We start from the raw sequence: 17,414 nt of genomic DNA on the forward strand, positions 1-17,414 counted from the left end.
GCCTTAGGCAGCACCACTATGAACAAAGCTGGTGGAGGTGATGAAATTCCAGTTGAGCTATTTCAAATGCTAAATGATGATTCTGTGAAAGTGCTGCACTCAATATGCCAGCAAATTTGGAAACTTGGCAGTGGCCACAGGGCTGGAAAAGGTCAGTTTTCATTCCAATCCCTAAGAAAGGCAATGCCAAAGAATGTTCAAACTACTCCACAATTGCACTCATCTCACACTCTAGCACAGTAATGCTCAAAATTCTCCAAGCTAGGCTTCAACAGTGTCAGGGAATGTTTGACGGGAGGATTCCTACGTGCTGTCTCTCATGAGTCCTTTGTCCCTCTTCAAGCGGAACAGCACGCTGCTCCCAGGGACTGAGGTCATTGTGTGAGGCAAGCATGAGTCTCCTTTAGTAAACATTCTCCTTAGGACAAAACAGCTTAATCTCCTTCCCCTTACTTGAGATATAGATTGTCTCCTGACCTTGTGACTAACGTTACCCCTTGTTCCCTTGGTAACAGTTGCTGTACATTTGGTTTTCTGATCTCTATCATTCCCGAAAGAAGTTTCTTGTGCTGCAGCCTATATATACTCATAGAAAAATCATTAAAGCACCTTTGCTCCATCAGAGCTTAGGTCCCCGGGTCTTTTTTGTCTCTCTCTCTCTCTTTCTCTCTTTCACTTTCTTATCGTCGACTCCGCACCACAAGGTTCCGGTCCATTAAAGGACCCCAACAAACAGTACATGAACTAACTTCCTGATGTTCAAACTGGATTTAGAAAAGGCAGAGGAAGGAGAGTTCAAATTGCCAACATCTGTTGGATCGTCAAAAAAGCAGAAAAAAACATCTACTTCTGCTTCCTTGACTATGCTAAAGCCTTTGACTGTGTGGATCACAACAAACTGTGGAATATTCTTCAATAGATGGGAGTAACAAACCACCTTACCTGCCTCCTGATAAATCTGTATGCAGGTCAAGAAGCAACAGTTAGACAGGACATGGAACAACAGACTGGTTCCAATTTGGGATAGAGTCAGACTAAAGAGATGCCAATGAAAAACAGAGACAGTATCTATAAAGGCTGTTGGGTTGAATGAAATGGTAGCCTTTAAAAAGTCAGCAAAGGTTTAAGTCATCTACAGACAAGAATACAACCAAATTATTCCAGTAAATTTTAGCAAAAGTTTAATCTTCCTTTCAATAGAGTTAAGATAAAACTTAGAAGAACACAATTATAAACTTGTGCATTTCTAGAAAATACTCTAACCCTATGGTTTGATTTGCTGCTGAAATTGTATTTATTGCAACCAAGGTAGAATTAAAAATTAGTGCAGCTCTCATTTACTTGAATAAGAAGTAAATAAAAAAAAGAGCCTTTGCCTAAACATGTATGCATAAAGAGAATAAAAACATACATATTTAATATATCCACTTCAGATATATCGATAATCATTTAGATTGTTTCTATACACTGCAACACCAGTTAATGCAGAGTATCATTACTTGTCAAATTCTGGTAACCTTCTGCTATAACTAGATAGGCTGATATAATTTCTGTAAAAATTCATGTTTTAACTTTTTTCTATTGGCTATTATTGTTGGAAGTATTTGTTCATCAAGATTTCCTCGTGGAGCATAATACATATGACAGATCTAAACAGAAGCATCTAAATATTTAAATTATATTTTAAAATTTAAATGTAAAAGATTATTTTTAAGAGAACCTGTTGCTATACTTGGAAGGAATTGTAAGATATTTCTCATCCTTCTTGGAGTTAAGTACATTAATTGCTTGTAGTGGATAAACAATGCCAAAAGGAATAATGTTAATTAATTGAATAAGGTTTTTTTTTTCATTTTCTTCTATTTCAGTTGATTTATCTTTAGTGAATAAGGATGAAGAAGCTATCTATTTCTTGGGAAATTCTCTTGGCCTTCAACCAAAAATGGTTAAAACATACCTGGAAGAGGAACTAGATAAATGGGCCAAAATGTAAGTATTATTTCAAAAGCTAACAATCAACATCTCATACAAGAATTTTAAAAATCACTCCAGACTGTCTAATATTTGCAAAGGTGTAAAGTAGAATCTTAGAATATTAGAGCAGAGAGGAACCAGAGGGATTGTATTCAATGAGTGATAAAATATTCTCATTTTATGGATGAAATAACTGAGGATCAGTAAATAAGGTCATATGGCAAGTTAGTGGTAGAATTAATAGTAAAGCTTTTAAAATATTTTAAAAACTTAGCTCCTTCTCTGAATTGGCATATCTATGTCATAAGCAATTATTTTATTTTTTTAATTACTAACAAGGGAGTTAATATTTAGGGTTCAGTTTAGTGTTTTCATGATTAGTTCTTGGCTAAACTCTAGCACACCAATTTTTATAAATAAGAAAATAAAAATTTCTTATTGAGGGGGGACAAGAGGTTGAGTGGAATAGAAGGTACTTCCCTCACCAAACTGAACTTGATTATTGAGAAGATGCGTATCCCCGTTGGCTCAGACAGTAAAGAATCACGCCTCTGCCTGCAATGCAGGAGACCCTCCTTCAGTTCCTGGGTTGGGAAGATTCCCTGGAGAAGGGCATGGCAACGCACTCCAGTATTCCTGCCTGGGGAATCCCAGACCAGAGGAGCCTCGCAGGCTACAGTCCATGGGGTCGCAAAGGAGTCAGACACGATTAAGCAACTAATACTTTCACTGAGTAGATGCTCCGCTGGGGCTTGGGGCTTAGCTTAGCAGGTTCACTCTGTGTAGGAATCTTACATCAGGATTCACGTTTTTCTCCATTTTTCTGTTCTACTTTTACACTTCTGCTTATGAAACCGTCCATACTCTCTACTTACCTCAATTCTCACCTCTTAAATATCAACCTTCTCAACCGCTCATCACTCCTTGCTGAATATCTAGTGCATTAGCAATCACTGCTCTACAATAGGCAGTTTAGAGGTATTTACTTACATTAGTTTCATATTTTTAGCTATACTATAAATCCCTTAAGGAAAATAACTTAATCTTATGTACTTCTTATCCTTCCCCAGTAATTACTGACAGCTAAAACTGGAATTTTTAAAAAATATCTTAACTATTTAAATATTTATATTATTTGAATATTAAAAATAGTATACGTATTTAAAAATATTTTTGATTCTTAGAATCTGAAAAATAGATGAGGGGGAAGCTAAACCTAAAGCACAAGGGAAAAAAAGAAATTCAGAAATATGAAACCATACCAGATAAGAATTCTGATCAAGATATTTAGTTCTTATAGAAACACAGAATGACTTTTCCAGCTTTCTATATTCCTCAGGCCAGTGGTCTTTTCTATTGGGAACAAAACCTCTTTAAAGTTAAGTTTAAACTGACTATGCCAATGATTACTACCATGGCTATTAGATAACACTGCAGAGTTCTTAATTTTAGTGGTTAAGAATGTAAGTTCACAACTCAGTCCAAGAATAATAGAGTTTTGCACAATTTAGTAGGCCTGTTATAATTTTATTTGCGTAACATTTATGCATACTTTGAAAAGTAAATATCACCACATTTGGAAGCATTCTGCACCTGAAGGCTTTGGTATTTTAACATATGAGGGTCATAGTTAATAAAAATGGTAATATTCATTTTTGGCCTAAATGTAAAATATAGCAGATAATTAGATTGAACTTGAAATTTGGAGAGTGTCCTTGCCTCTTAGATATTTGTTCGGCAAACTGTGCATTTTTATCCTTCATGTATATTCTAAAATATGCCTCTCTGCTTTCCTATTTGTATCCGTTCAATTATCCTACTTTATTAAAAGACTGATGGATTATTCTCGAAACTTTTACTCCAGTTATGTTCAGAGAGAGTGCCTCTCTGTCATAATATCCTCCTATTGTTGCTACCCTTCAATTTTATATTTTACATTGTTATAACAGAAAATTACATACTCTTAACCTCCCCTACCTATTTTTCATCAGACAGATGATTTAGCAAGGAAGTATGTTTTAATGCTTCAAGCAATGTAAACTGAATTTTTAAAAGACTTCTTCTGAGTAAAAGATTAGATAACTAGTTGACTTTATTTAGTCTTTTTGTTGTGAACTGTGGTGTCCCAGTCAACATCATGGTGCTGCCAGCCCAGCGATATCAGTAGTATTTGAGGTTCATGAACACGGTCTCGTTTCCTTCCATCCCACCCCCAATGTTTAATCTCAAATGGGTTGTTCATTCATTTTTTTGCTCCTAAATATTTAGCTTAAAACTCTACTCTAGCCTTTTCAGCTAAGGTTGTGTTGGAAGGAAAACTTTTCCTCTATTAACTTTCTTTCTAGTGGTTGGGGGCCTGAGGATTAATTGACAACAGATAGATTAGCTTTCTTTACTAGCGTGTGAGACGAGTGCAATTGTGTGGTAGTTTGAGCATTCTTTGGCATTACCTTTCTTTGGGATTGGAATGAAAACTGACCTTTTCCAGTCCTGTGGCCACTGCTGAGTTTTGCAAATTTGCTGACATATTGAGTGAAGCACTTTCATAGCATCATCTTTTAGAATTTGAAATAGCTCAACTGGAATTCCATTGCCTCCACTAGTTTTGTTCGTAGTGATGCTTCCTAAGGCCCACCTGACTTCACATTCCAGGATGTCCGGTTCTAGTTAAGTGTGAGTGAGCACACCTTCATGATTATCTGGGTCATGAAGATCCTTTTTGTACAGTTCTTCTGTGTATTCTTGCCAACTCTTCTTAATATCTTCTGCTTCTGTTAGGTCCATACCATTTCTGTCCTTTATTGAATCATCTTTTCGTGAAATTTTCCCTTGGTATCTCTAATTTTCTTGAAGAGATCGCTAGTCTTTCCCATTCGATTGTTATCCTCTATTTCTTTGCACTGATCGCTGAGGAAGGCTTTCTTATCTCTCCTGGCTATTCTTTGGAACTCTGCATTCAAATGGGTGTATCTTTCCTTTTCTCCTTTGCTTTTTGCTTCTCTTCTTTTCACAGCTATTTGTAAGGCCTCCTCAAACAACCATTTTGCTTTTTTGCATTTCTTTTTCTTGGGGATGGTCTTGCTCCCTGTCTCTTGTACAATGTCATGAACCTCCTTCCATAGTTCATCAGGCACTCTGTCTATCAGATCTAGTCCCTTAAGTCTATTTCTCACTTCCACTGAGAGTCCCTTGGACTGCAAGGAGATCCAACCAGTCCATCCTAAAGGAGATCAGTCCTGGGTGTTCATTGGAGGGACTGATGTTGAAGCTGAAACTCCAATACTTTGGCCACCTAATGTGGAGAGCTGACTCATTGAAAAAGACCCTGATTCTGGGAAAGACTGAGGGCTGGAGGAGAAGGGGAAGACAGAGGATGAGATGGTTGGATGGCATCACCAACACAATGGACATGAGTTTGGGTGGACTCTGGGAGTTGATGATGGACAGCGAGGCCTGGCATGCTGCGGTTCATGGGGTCGCAAAGAGTCAGACACGACTGAGCGACTGAACTGAACTGAACTGAGATTAGCTTTCTAGGTGGTACTAGTGGTAAAGAATCTGCCTGCCAGTGCAGGAGACACAAGAGACACATGATGCATGTTCAACCCCTGGGTCAGGAAGATCCCTGGAGTAGAAAATGATAACCAACTCCAGTATTCTTGCCTGGAGAATCCCATGGAAAGAAAAGCCTGGGGGCTCTACAGTCCATGGGGTCACAAAGAGTTGGACATCATGCAACCTGTGCACACACACACATACACAGATTAGCAGGAGAAAACTTTATTTTACATGGGTACAGAAACACACTACAGTGATTCACTTATCAGCCAGAGTAAGGGATTAAAACAAATTTAACAAAAAGTGGGGAGCTTCAGTAGGAAAGTATGGTCAGCTCTACTGGGCTTTTCCATCTTGATAATAACCAGCAGAATATTTCCTGCTTGGGAGCTCCCAAGTGAAAGATTGAAGGAAAGTAAATGTGTAACTCCTAGTGCTAAGGGCCATTCTTCTCTGATGGTGGGTCAGTAGTGGTGGTGGTATTTTCAGGAGGCTTTCCTTAAGTCTGGACAATGTTTCTTTCTTAGGTCAAACATGCTTTTAAAGTAATCTTCCTGCCACTCTGGTGGCCTATTGTTTCCTTCCCTTCCCTTTCTAACTATTGCCTTTGTTTTAGTACTAAATTTCCCCTGCATATGTTTGGTTTGCCTCTGGATCTGGAGTGTCTCATTATTGTAATGAGTATCATCTGATTATCTGTTCTTCATCTCCTCCAATCCTACTTCTGTCCTACTTCTCAGCAGATACCCAAACCAAGACAGTGCCCCACCACATTCTTGACCAGTGAGATTTTGAGAACTGATCAAAGAGAGCTACACAGTCATTAAATAATGTACCTTAAAATTAGTTGCTTAACAGAAGAAAATAATATTAAAAATTTATAATCTTAACAGTAACTGAGAAATTTGAGTGTTCTAAGTGAAATATTGCTCTGGGATATTGATATCAAACCTCTGGGCATCCATGGCCTATAACATAGGAAATGCCATTTGGCTTATGTTTTTCATCTTCTAGGTCATCATCTTTCATGGGCTATTGTAGGCATACTACCTATTTATCTACAAAATAAACCATCACTGGTCATAATGCAGCTTAATATTATAATTCCTGTGACTGCCATATTTGATTACTTTACACTAAAGAAAAGTCAAGAATACAGGCACACTTAGAAATATTTTAGGACTCAACTGATTTCTTCGAAAACTCAAGTGATTCAAGGCAAGACTATGAAAATAAAATGCTTACCTCTGTATTTTTTAAATGCCTATTAGTATTTTCCAGATTCATTTTCAACTGTATATGATTTCTAAAGTAGGTTACTAACACTTTACTTGGAGAATATATTATTTGTTTGATGAAATGATAATATTTAGATTATTTTAATTTTCTGAAATGGAAAACTTTTAGTGTAATTTCACTTTGATATATAATAATTAGCTATCAGCAAGAAGATAAAACAACAATAAGAAGCAACAATATCATATGCTTGTTCATTATGGGTCTGCTGAGATGGATAGGCAATAAACTTAATTTGGGGGAACATTTAAAATTAAATATTTACTAACAACCCAGATCAATTAAAGGAGAATAACATGAGGTAGTAATCATAGTGGTAAAATTCAGCTATGTCAGTCCTAAAGAGGACATTGTAAGTTGAAAGATGTATGCTGTGTCCCTAGGTAGTAATCACTATATTATTGGTCTACTGGGTTATCCCATTTGCTAGATAAATAAATGACTTTCTTTTTTATAGGAGCAAAAAGCTGCCACAGTTGTGTCTTTATAGGGATTCTTATAAAAACTGAGACATTTTAGGTAGAATTACCTAAAAAGAAAAATATCACACTGAATTACACAGTAGGAACAAACTTCCTGGTTTGCAGTGACTTAGCTTACATGGTAATATGTGTGCAGAAAGGGTGCTGGTGAAGCACATGGGAGACAATGTGCTTCTGCAGACCTGCAGTCTCATTCAATTTAAGGGTTTCTTTCTTTAAAAAATATAAAGGTGTATTGTAGAGGAGGAAAGACTTGCCCCCTACTCTCATAGGTCCATTACTGGGTCTAGGAAATAAAGTAACAGGCAGATTAACAGAAGAAAAGGCATAAAATTTTATTACTTTTTAATATTACATGCGTGAGGGCACCACAGGAAAAAAAAGAAATGATCATCCAAAAAAAGCAATGAGATTTGAAAGCTTATATATTGTCTTAATAGGGGCTAAGGAGGAGCTATACAGGTCACTCTGAGAAAAATAAATGATTTTTAGGAATGATGAATAGGCTGTTAGAAGAATAGATGGGAAGTATGGTAGTTTGTGACAAAGTCTATCTGACTGTGGTGCTGACTTCGTCTCCTCTCTTGTGACCTGAGTCAACCTTCCCTTGTTGATGAAACTTCTGAAGAGGGAATTTATGACAATTGAGTTCTTTTGGAGGATCTGTCTTCAGGCAGATAAGGGGAGTTCAGAGATATCCTCCCCTTGCATTTGCTCTTTTTCAAGTACCTCCAGCACAAAATAATCCTTATGCCCAAGCGGCAAGTGTTAGTGTGGCATATTCTGCCTCCAATATGAATAAGAAAGTACATGGTGTGACATGTTACAGAGCTTTTCCTGACATCTCTGTTGGCTAATCATCAACTGGGTCACAGAAAAAAGTTGTGATATCATTAAGGGAGACTCTGTGAAATCTTATTTATTTGCTTACTGGGGGGAGCTTTTAAGTGCAGAGGCACTTTTCATTCTGTAGGATGGTTAAAGCACAGTCCTATTTCAAGGAGGATCCACATTTCTATTAACTTCCTAATTAGATTTTATATCCTGAAATCTAATTTCATGAGCAAACACTGCTCTGCAGACATCTCAGCCGACTCACAGCAATGACTGATGCAATGGTAGTGAGTGAACTCTTTCCTATGCTCTCTTTTCCTCCACAGCATTAGTAAAAGATTGCAACTATACTGCAACTACTTCTAAGCAGTTTAGAATGAAAACAACATAAGCTTTCCCTTAAATTGAATATATATGTTTATAACTGCACTGTGATCCACATCAGCTCTTTCTAATGAAAGGCCACTTTGAGTTTATTTAGGTAACACTTCCTAAATACCCTAGGCTAGTAGACTGGCAAAATGAAGAAGCTGATTCTGTGTGTGACATCTTAAAGGAAGGAAGATGCCAAAAGCATTGCAGGAAGAAACGGATCCTTAAAGATTATTACCATGGTGTCTACCAGGGTGAGAAGTAGGTGGCATAATATTCTGAGATATAAATTCTCTGAGGCAGAACATAGAATTTTACTGCCTAAATGCAATAAGATGTATTGTGCTATCAGCAAGGCCATGGAGCTCTGTGTGATTAAAATAAAAAAGGATCCAAGTATCTGCCTTTAACTACTATTTAATGATAAAGATTTTTGTCTTTAGCATTTATATTGGAAGTCAAGAAAGAGGCAAGCTGCAGGCTATCTAACAATAAGATGAATAACGCTGCTGCCGCTGCTAAGTCGCTTCAGTCGTGTCCGACTCTGTGCGACCCCATAGACGGGCAGCCCACCAGGACACTCACTAACAATTGTCCTTCTCTTCCTCCTTAGTTCTTATAGTCTGTTTATTCTCCAAGTCTTCTTCCTTCATCTCACTTTATATGGTAACCGAAGTACTAGTTTAAAAACTGTTTTACACCACATGCTGATGTGCAGTGCAGTGTTAGTCACTCAGTCGTATCTGACTCCTTGCAACCCCATGGACTGTAGCCCGGTGCCAGGCTCCTCTGTCCATGGCATTCTCCAGGCATCCTGCAGTTGTGCCATTTCTGTCTCCAAGGGATCTTCCCAACCCAGGGATCAAGCTCGGGTCTCCTGGGTCTCCCGCATTGCTGGTAGATACCGTCTGAGCTACCAGGGAAGCCCTCACGTGCTGATGAAGTGAGTTTTAACATTAGATTTGCATTAGGAAAGACAACTCAAAAAAAGGGTACCATGTACCAAGATCCTTCACATGGTATCTTATTTATTTTTCATAGAAATCCTTTAAGATACATATTATAACCCATTTTCTTTTATAAAAGTGGGAAATTAGGTACTATAAGCTTCTAATAAATGTAGCCTTGTATGTAGTATTGACCTGGAAACTGGCTCATCCCAGGTGATGGAGCCAATTGTTAAACATTCAGGATTTTCACTGATGGGGGGTATTCACACCACAGAAATCAGCAAGGGCTCCTCCTTTCCAGTGTCCCCATTGCTCTGTAGTGGAGAAAAAAATCCTTTGGCCTTCTGAGGTTTTAACTGATAGCCTTGTAATAAAAGAGAGGTTAACAAGATAAAAAAAGAATTTTGCTTATTAACACAATTTATTAACATGAATACCTAAAGGATACATAGGGAATATTTAGGGGAAAATGAATAACTCCTGAAGGCAGCTTGGAATTCAAGCTTACATCTCATTTAATAGCCAAAGAGGAAGAAAGATGCAGGCCTCTTAGGGGATAGTTAAGGACTTCTTTGAAGGATGGATGGATCCCTGGGGAGTAGATAGGAGGAATAGTCTGAAGTTTATCTGGGAGGTGGTGTTGACTTGTAGTCTCTCCTTGCTAAGGGGCTTCCCAGGTAGCTCAGATGGTGATGTGTCTGCCTGCAGTGCAGGAGACCTGGGTTTGATCCCTGGGTTGGGAAGATTCCCTGGTTGGGAAACGGCAACCCACCCAGGTATTCTTACCTGACGAATTCCAGGGACAGAGGAGCCTGGTGGGCTACAGCGGTCACAACTGAGCAACTACCATGCACACACTGTGCTGAGTCAACTCTTTTCTAGCTGATGAAACTCCTGGGAAGACTTATGATAACTGAGCTTCTTTCGGCGGATCTGTCTTTAGGCAGATAGCGAAGCTCAGAGAAAGCCCCTTCTTGGATTTTCTATTTCTTCAAGTGCCTACAGCACAATATGATGAATGGACCACAATGATGTTTTAGGATGGCATATTCTACCACCCTTCACCTCTGAGAGAAGGTTTTTCAGCTCACCGCCACCAGCTTATTTAATTCCAGAATATGTATTCATCACAGTAACGCTATACACAGAGCACATGCTTATTCCTTTCTTCCAAGTTTACATAGTCTTTGGATTCCAAAAGAATTAAGAACAGTCTATTCCAGAGCTTTCTAACATACAAGTTTGTAACAGCACACAAAGTCACTCTCTTCTTGATTTCTTCTCCTATTTTTCAAATGTATTTGCCTTCCTCAGTTGATAGAAATGACTTGAGAGTTGACATTTTCTTATGTATTTAGCATTGTTTCCATTATGTCTACTGAGATACTTACTAGAATAACAAAATTGAGCTAGAATGTGATAGATGAAATTGCTAGAAAATATGGGATTCCTAGGTGGCTCAGTGTGGTAAAGAATTCACCTGCCAATTTAGGGAACACAGGAGCGATCCCTGGGTTGGGAAGATCCCCTGTAGGAGGAAGTGGCAATCCATTCCAGTATTCTTGCTGGGATAATCCCATGGATAGAGGAGCTTGGTTGGCTACAGTCCGTAGAGTCACAAAGAATCAGACAGGACTGAGCACATGCAGGTGAAGATATAGTATTGTCTCTGATTATTGCCAAGTTTCACTACTAACTTAAAATGTCATCATGAGTGTAGTCACATTTTATATACTTCTATTTAATTCACAGATTATAATTACATTTTAAAATGTAATTAATAATCATTTTAATATCTAGCCTCAAGTGGTAGTAAAATGTTGTAGTATAGATGCAATTAAATGGAATGGTATACAGGTAAGATACTCAAATAACCTTAGAATTTTCAAAAGAGAAAAAAATAATATCTTAGACTTCAACATAGGGAAAGATAATGAAACATTATATGGTCAACACCCCCTATACTCCTCACCAAAAAGGAAAACAAAGAAAAATTTTAAAATTACAAGTTAAAAACCAGAGTTCTCAAATATTACTTTTGGTTTTTAAAAAAGCATGCTTTTTATTAAAACATTACAAAGACTCACTTAGAAATGTTCAGTCACTCATGCTGATATTTGAAAACTCACACACACACACTCACACAGACACACAGAGATACACACTATACACACAGATGCACACCAAAACTAAGATTGTTATATCCATTTTCAATTTCAGGGGAGCCTATGGTCACGAGGTAGGGAAACGTCCTTGGATTACAGGAGATGAGACTATTTCAGGACTTATGACTGACATTGTGGGTAAGTACAAAGTGAATTTTTTCCAAAAAACTCATAAAGACATAATCATTTGGTTATACACATAAGTTTATAAGATAAACGTTTTATTGAAGAACATCCTGATTTTTTATTTTAATCTATAATACTAAAGAGTAAACGTGCTTTTAACTGAGACTTGATTGCTAATATTGTTGTTGTTTTGTTCTTATATATTCTAAGGCTATTATTTACTCATCAATGAAAAACATTCACACTTATAATTAAGGAAATTTCATAGAAATCAACTTCAATTAATTTTCTAAGAGTTTATTGCATGGTAAAATAAACATTAACCTTCACATGTTAAAGGCCTAAAACACCAATATATTTAGGTTCATCTCAACTTAATCTGTAGTGATCTTTTAAAATTAGGCTGAGTGCTGTTGAAAATAATATCATTGATGTTGTATTTTCAGTCTATGATGTATTTCCTAAAGTGAGCTCTATATACTGTTGGTAAAGCTACTCAATGTAGTTTTAAATGGTAAATGTGTTATCACATTGAAAAAAAATTATTTGTTTAATCGGGTAGATTATTCAGCATTGCTTAAAGTCTTATATGAAATTTAAGGTATTAAACTATATATATATATGTATGTATGTGTGTATACATATATACATATACACACACATATCTATCCCATAGTATCTCCTACATAAAGCCACTTCTTTAAGATCAGGAAATATAACAATCTTCCCTAAAATATACAAATAACCACAGAGAATTAAACAAAGTGAGGAGACAGAGGAATATTTTCCAAACAAGGAACAGCAAAAAACTGCAAAGAACTAAGGGAAGTGTTGATAAGTAATCTACTCAATAAAAAATGCAAAGTAATGATTATAAAGATGCTCAATTAATTCAGGAGAATAGGTGAAAATAATGAGGAATTAAACAAACAATTAGAAAATATGAAGAAGAACCAAATGGAGCCAAAGGAAACAACTGAAATAAACTAGAAGGAATCAGCAATAGAGTAGATGATACAAAGGAATGTATCAGCGAACTGGAAAACAGAGTAAAAAATTACTCCAGCTTAGCAGAAAAAAAGAATAAAGAATTGAAAAAGAGGGACAGTTAAAGAGATATCTGGGACAATATCAAGTATACTAACATTTACATTATAAGGGTCCCAGAAGGAGAAGAAAGGGGCAGAAAAGTTATCACAAGTGATGATTCCTGAAAACCTCCCTAACCTGCGAAAGGAAACAGACATCCAGGTCCAGGAATCACAGAGGGTCCCAAATAAGATCAGCCCACAGAAGTCCACACCAAAACACATTTGTAATTAAAATGTCAACAAAATAAAGAGAAAAATCTTAAAAAAGCAGCAAGGGAAAAGCAATTTATTACACAAAAGAGAACTCCCAAAAAAACAGTAGCTGACTTTCCAGCAGAAACTCTGCAGGCCAGAAGGGAGTGGCATGATATATTTAAAGTGGTGAAAATAAAAAAGCCGACAACCAAGAATACTCTGCTTGGCATGACTATCATTCAAACTTGAAAGAGAATGAAGGAATTTCACAAATAAGCAAGTGCTAGAAAAATTCAGCACCACTAAATATGCTTTACAGGAAATGTTAATGAGACTTCTGTAGGTGGGAAGAAAAGGCCACAAGTAGAAATACAAAAATTATAAAAGGAAAAAATGTCTCTTTTTTAAATGTCCTATACACAGTATTCATTTGTTCTGTAATGATTCACATTTTAAATAGTACTTTCTGACAACATGCCAGTTGGCTCTTCTTTAATAGGGTAATAAGAATAGCAGTTCACATTCAAGGTGGCGGTATCACCTGACCACATGCGAAGGGTAAGCACAGACCCTCTGGGTGTGTTGCGGGCGTGTTGTCTCGGGCAGCGTGTTTCTAAAGGAAGGAAACAGGAGAGATTGGGAGAAAGAACACCCCTGTATTTGCAAAAGTCATTACTCTTTCTAAGCAGTGGTCATATTAGCTTTGCCGGTAACCCCATGGAGGGAGAAGAGGAAGAAAGGAGCACGTCTCGCTTTAGATGCTTGGTTGGGATGTTGCCTGCGAGAAGGATGTTTAGGGACACATATGACAAGAGACTAGCACCCACATCGATCAGGTGAAGCTTCCTCAATCCTCAGCCACCATTCACACCCTCTGAACTGACAGCAAGACAGGGAAGAAACCTTTAGCTTTCGTTCTGTGCTTAGCAAGGAGAGATTCAAAATTATCATAGTCAAAACAATTTATGTTAATATAGTTTATAAACAGACCACAAATAATTTAGGAACACTATGTTTCTAACTTCTTATGTATTTCTGGGACTCATCCCAGCATAAGGACAGTCTTCTGCCCCAAATAGACCCGCAAAAATAGATCCACAGGAAATGACTTTGCATTTTCAGTTCAGTTTAGTTCAGTTCAGTCATTCAGTCGTGTCCAACTCTTTGGGACCCCATGGACTGCAGCACTCCAGGCTTCCCTGTCCATCACCAACTCCCGGAGTTTACTCAAACTCATGTCCATTGAGTCGGTGATGCCATCCAACCGTCTCATCTGTTGTCCTCTTCTCCTCCTGCCCTCAATCTTTCTCAGCATCAGGGTCTTTTCCAATGAGTCAGTTCTTCGTTTCAGGTGGCCAAAGTATTGGAGTTTCAGCTTCAACATCAGTCCTTCCAATGAATATCCAGGACTAATTTCCTTTCGGATGGACCGGTTGGATCTCCCTGCAGTCCAAGGGACTCTCAAGAGTCTTCTCCAACACCACAGTTCAAAAGCATCAGTTCTTCGGTGCTCAGCCTTCTTTAAAGCTGCCTAAAGTTTCTGGCTTCCCAGAAAGCCTCAACACAATAGAGAAGCAGATGACTCTAGATGGCTCAGTCTAGGCTGCAGAGCCACCACCCAAGTTTAAATATTCAGTTGACTATGAATTAGAAGTGATAATACCTGAAAACCTCCCTAACTTGGAAAAAGAAACAGACATCCAGGTCTATATATCAACTGTGTTAAGCATGAATGAGCATGGAACACACTAATGCTTAATATAGGCCAAACTGCTAGACTTTTAAGGAAAATAAGTTCTTAGTTTAAGAACTATATCAATATGTAACCTGTTCTATTAAAAAAGTTAAAATAAATAATAATAAATAAGCACCTAAATAGAAAGGTCGCAAGCAAAGGCTAGCTCTGTTTGCTGCTATTTATTTTTGAGTAATCACTACACTATACACGTTTCTACCTCTTTTACGTGGTTATATTACAGGATCAGAATATCAGTTTCTAGTTTAAAGTAAGAGGTTAAGTACAAACTGAAATGCTCGCTTCTGCTCCAAACACAGGAAAATAGAAAAAAAAAAATAGATTAACAAACATATAGCAACACTTAAAAATTAAAAAGAAATCTCTATTGATCAGAAATATAATATTTGCTGAAGAAAGAAGCACTTGGAAGCTGGACGCACAGTATTTGAGGAGTAGTGCATGGAGCCAGCATGAGGATGTAGGGTCTGAGTGAGGGGCTTGCACACGAAGCCCCAGGGTGAATCTACAGAGCTCTGGATGTTTGGGGCTCAAACCCAGAGTCAGGACATTTTAATTAGGGTGGCTAAGGTGAAAGCATAGCATCTCCTTCCAAACCAGTCAGGATCCTGGGAGCACAGAGCACTTGATCAGACTGCCAACGTAATCCAGAGGATATGTATACGTACATGTATAGTGTTATGGAGAGAATTCCCACCTGAACAATCCTGGATAGCATTTATAAATGTGTTGCCTAGTTGTCTGATAACACTTTTAATCTGTGTTCATTTCTTAGAAGCCAATTATATTCATTCAAATGCCTAACATGTAAATCTAAAAAAAAAAAAAGAAAACTGAAAAAATCCTGAACTAATTTGACCTGAGCATTTATGTTTTCCTTAGATGTGGACTGTTTTTCCTTTGCTAGATTTGCTTTCAGCACATAAATTGCATTCTAATTCTATTATTTTGTGATTAATATTTATCATGCTCTAAAGAGGAGTTAGGATGTTAAGCCAGGGAAGTGGTAAGGCAATTATTTCGTGAGATTTATAAAACCCATAAAACTTGCAAAAAGGTTTCCTTTCACCATTTAAATGTTTATAGCTCCACTGCAACTTATTAAACGTGTGTGTGTTTTGTTGCCCAGCAAATAGTATATGTCACAATGATCAATGAAATTTCAAACCAGCCCACCTCTCATTACTGTTAATAAGATTATTTTTAAAAATGAATAAATATTCAGATTACTTAGATTAACAAAATTGAACTTATTAAAAATGTTTTAAACAATATTTATCAGTTCTAGCTTTAGGAATTTTTGTGTGTCTTTGAAATACCACACAAAGGCATGTGACATATATGGGATAAACTTAATTTTGTTTTTTGTGGTTTTGTCCTTGAACGTTGTATTAATTCGGAGAAGGCAATGGCAACCCACTCCAGCACTCTTGCCTGGAAAATCCCATGGACGGAAGAGCGTGGTAGGCTGCAGTCCATGGGGTGGGGAAGAGTCGGAGACGACTGAGCGACTTCACTTTCACTTTTCACTTTCACGCACTGGAGAAGGAAATGGCAACCCACTCCAGTGTTCTTGCCTGGAGAATCCCAGGGACAGGGGAGCCTGGTGGGCTGCCGTCTATGGGGTCGCAGAGAGTTGGACACAACTGAAGCGACTTAGCAGCAGCAGTTGTATTAATTAAATTACAGTCATCTAATTCTAATTATATAGTATATAAAATGACAATTATCTTTTGAAATGAGCAAAGTCACATTTGTACATACGGAACTCAGTACAGTATATGTACTATTTATTATATGTGTATATATATATATATATATATATATATATATATATATATATATATATATTTCTCAAAGTTTTAAGCCTTAATATGACAAATGAATTATATTTAATTTGAATTATCAGTGCATCATTAAATCTAAACTAGCATCTTTATTTTAATGACTATTTTATTAAATGTCTATTTTGTTCTCTACAATGTATGTTTTATCAGGAGAAATAATTCTACCTTTTTTTGTTGTTGTTGACAGTATCTGCAAAAGAGGACTATGAGCACTATTTTAAAAGCTTGATTTTTCAATCTTTTTCAGTAGCTATACCTATACCCCAAATTTATTTACTTTTAAAATTGTATATATTAATCAAATAAATGGTTCTTAATTTAAGTTTAAAAATGAATGAGTTTACTTTGTTTGCTTTAGTAGGAACTGATTCTTTTATAAGGTATTTGTGTATGTGGTCATGTTGTCTTTTTTGCTGCAAATCTCAGGTTTCCTTTTTACCTTTGTTACTAGTAAATTCTGAGAAAATCTGATAGAGTGAACTAGCGAAAACATTTAATAGCTTCTAATTTGTTTCTCATCAGCATATAGTGTACTTTGTTGCAATGTTTAAAAATCATTCTTTCTCACTTTAAATGCAAGAAACCTACTATCCTCTTTGGAGGTAGATATTGTATAAATTAAAAAATTTAAATTATATAGTAACTACAGAAGACAGGAGCAGAAGTCAAATTGATTTTTGTTACTTGTGGGCTGTCTAAATGAATCAGGAGCAAACAGACAAGCTTAAGTTTTGGACTACGATTGAATCTTCCAGGTTCTTAAAACCA

The 17,414-nt window shown here is 36.9% G+C and overlaps 1 protein-coding gene across 1 annotated transcript in view; it reads left to right on the top strand.

Annotated features, from left to right (window-relative positions):
• Positions 1-17,414, top strand: part of KYNU (kynureninase) — a 126,907-nt gene that overhangs the window by 21,825 nt on the left and 87,668 nt on the right. The window contains exons 3-4 of the mRNA XM_043488146.1: positions 1,869-1,989; positions 11,687-11,769. Of these exons, the coding sequence (XP_043344081.1) occupies positions 1,869-1,989; positions 11,687-11,769 (204 nt within the window). The remainder of the gene's footprint in view (positions 1-1,868; positions 1,990-11,686; positions 11,770-17,414) is intronic.

The sequence above is a fragment of the Cervus canadensis genome, chromosome 15, assembly GCF_019320065.1.
Source record: "Cervus canadensis isolate Bull #8, Minnesota chromosome 15, ASM1932006v1, whole genome shotgun sequence".
Lineage (NCBI taxonomy): Eukaryota > Metazoa > Chordata > Mammalia > Artiodactyla > Cervidae > Cervus > Cervus canadensis.